Below are 1620 nucleotides of genomic sequence, written 5' to 3' on the forward strand. Positions count from 1 at the left end.
TCGAAGCACGCGTGGGTAGTTGCGACCACTACTACCGTGCTCCAAACTATCTACTTAGGTCGAGAACTCGTGGAAGAAGAACCCCAGCTGCCCGTCATAACCTTCCTAGATAGGGATGCTTCAACATCTATGAAGCGGTCATCCAAGGTGGTACACCTTGAGTCCGACTCCGAGACCGAAGAAGAGAAATCCGACAACCCTGGCCAGAAGGAAGACACCATGGAGGAGGACCCAGAGGAGAAGTTGAACCCTTGTGGAGGCCCAAAGGTGGAATACGTGCCCTACTCCCCCATTTTGGCACCCCGTCGAGTTTTGGTTCATCCCACGCAACGGAACCAGGTCTTCACTGCACGAAAGGGTGTTGGAGGGAGACCCCTGGTACCTCGATTCGTGAATAACTAAAGACTCCTGATCAAGGATAGGATAGGATGCAAGTAGGGGAGCCTCTTCGACGAGATTAGTTTAGGACGTAGTTAGCTTCTTTTCCTGTTTTAGTTCCCTATAAGTATTTTGAAACGTACTCATGGTTAAGATGTTTATTTCACTCTAATTCAAATTCCAACGTTTTAGCGCTACTCGTTTTTCGCTCTACACGTATTTACTCCTGCCTCGCGTAACAATTAAGTCATTCTTTTTCTTGGATCAAGTGTGGCACCTTATTTTAAAAACCTCCACGATAGTATAAGAACTTAGGGTGTTACATTATTGGTATCAGAGCAAAGTCGATCCTAGGAGATATGACTAATGAAGCCTCTTCCTATGGTTATCCATAAATAGGGAATGTCCAGCAGTTCCCCCACCCTCTGCCGATGCACCCCAACGTCAAGGACGAGTCTTTGCCCTCAGCAGGTCTGTCAGAGGGTGTGCATCCTCATTTCAGGTAGATCATACCTTGCTAACCTAGTGTGCCTCCCTTTAGTAGGATTAGACATCATCCTAGGAATGGACTGGCTCAACGAAAACCGAGTCTTGTTAGATTGTTTTAAGAGAAAATCCATCTTCCCTTCTCAATCCATACGAGACACACGTGACCTTCCAAGATCCTCCGAAGACACCAGTACGAGGCAAGAATATGCCTTGCTAAATTCGGTAAAAGCAGACTCCCATCAGGAGTTCTGTGAGATACCAGTAGTACACGACTTTTCAGATGTCTTTCCCGAAGATATACCCTCGTTTCCCCCAACACGAGAGGTTGAGTTCTCCATAGAATTGATACCTGGGACAGGGCCAATCTCCAGAGCCCCTTACCGGATGACTCCAGTGGAGCTCACTGAACTAAAGAACCAACTAGAGGAGCTGCTGCAAAAAGGATGCATCAGACCAAGCGTCTCTCCCTGGGGAGCTCCAGTATTGTTTGTGAAGGAAAAAGGACGGCAGAATGCGTCTCTGCGTGGACTATAGGCAACTCAACAAAATCACGGTGAAGAACAAGTATCCCCTCCCAAGAATAGAGGACTTAATGGACCAACTACAAGGTGCAACAGTGTTCTCAAAAATCGACCTGAGATCAAAGTATCATCAAATAAGGGTAAGAGAGGAAGACATTCCAAAGACAGCATTTCGAACGAGATACGGACACTACGAGTTCACAGTAATGTCTTTTGGGTTGACCAATGCCCC

At 46.9% G+C, this 1620-nt stretch overlaps 1 protein-coding gene across 1 annotated transcript; it reads left to right on the forward strand.

Moving 5' to 3' along the window:
- Positions 130-1401, forward strand: LOC107627028. Its single transcript, XM_016329908.1, has 2 exons — positions 130-378; positions 778-1401. Exons 1-2 carry the CDS (start codon positions 130-132, stop codon positions 1399-1401), a joined length of 873 nt encoding a protein of 290 aa, XP_016185394.1.

This window comes from Arachis ipaensis, chromosome B02 (assembly GCF_000816755.2).
Source record: "Arachis ipaensis cultivar K30076 chromosome B02, Araip1.1, whole genome shotgun sequence".
Lineage (NCBI taxonomy): Eukaryota > Viridiplantae > Streptophyta > Magnoliopsida > Fabales > Fabaceae > Arachis > Arachis ipaensis.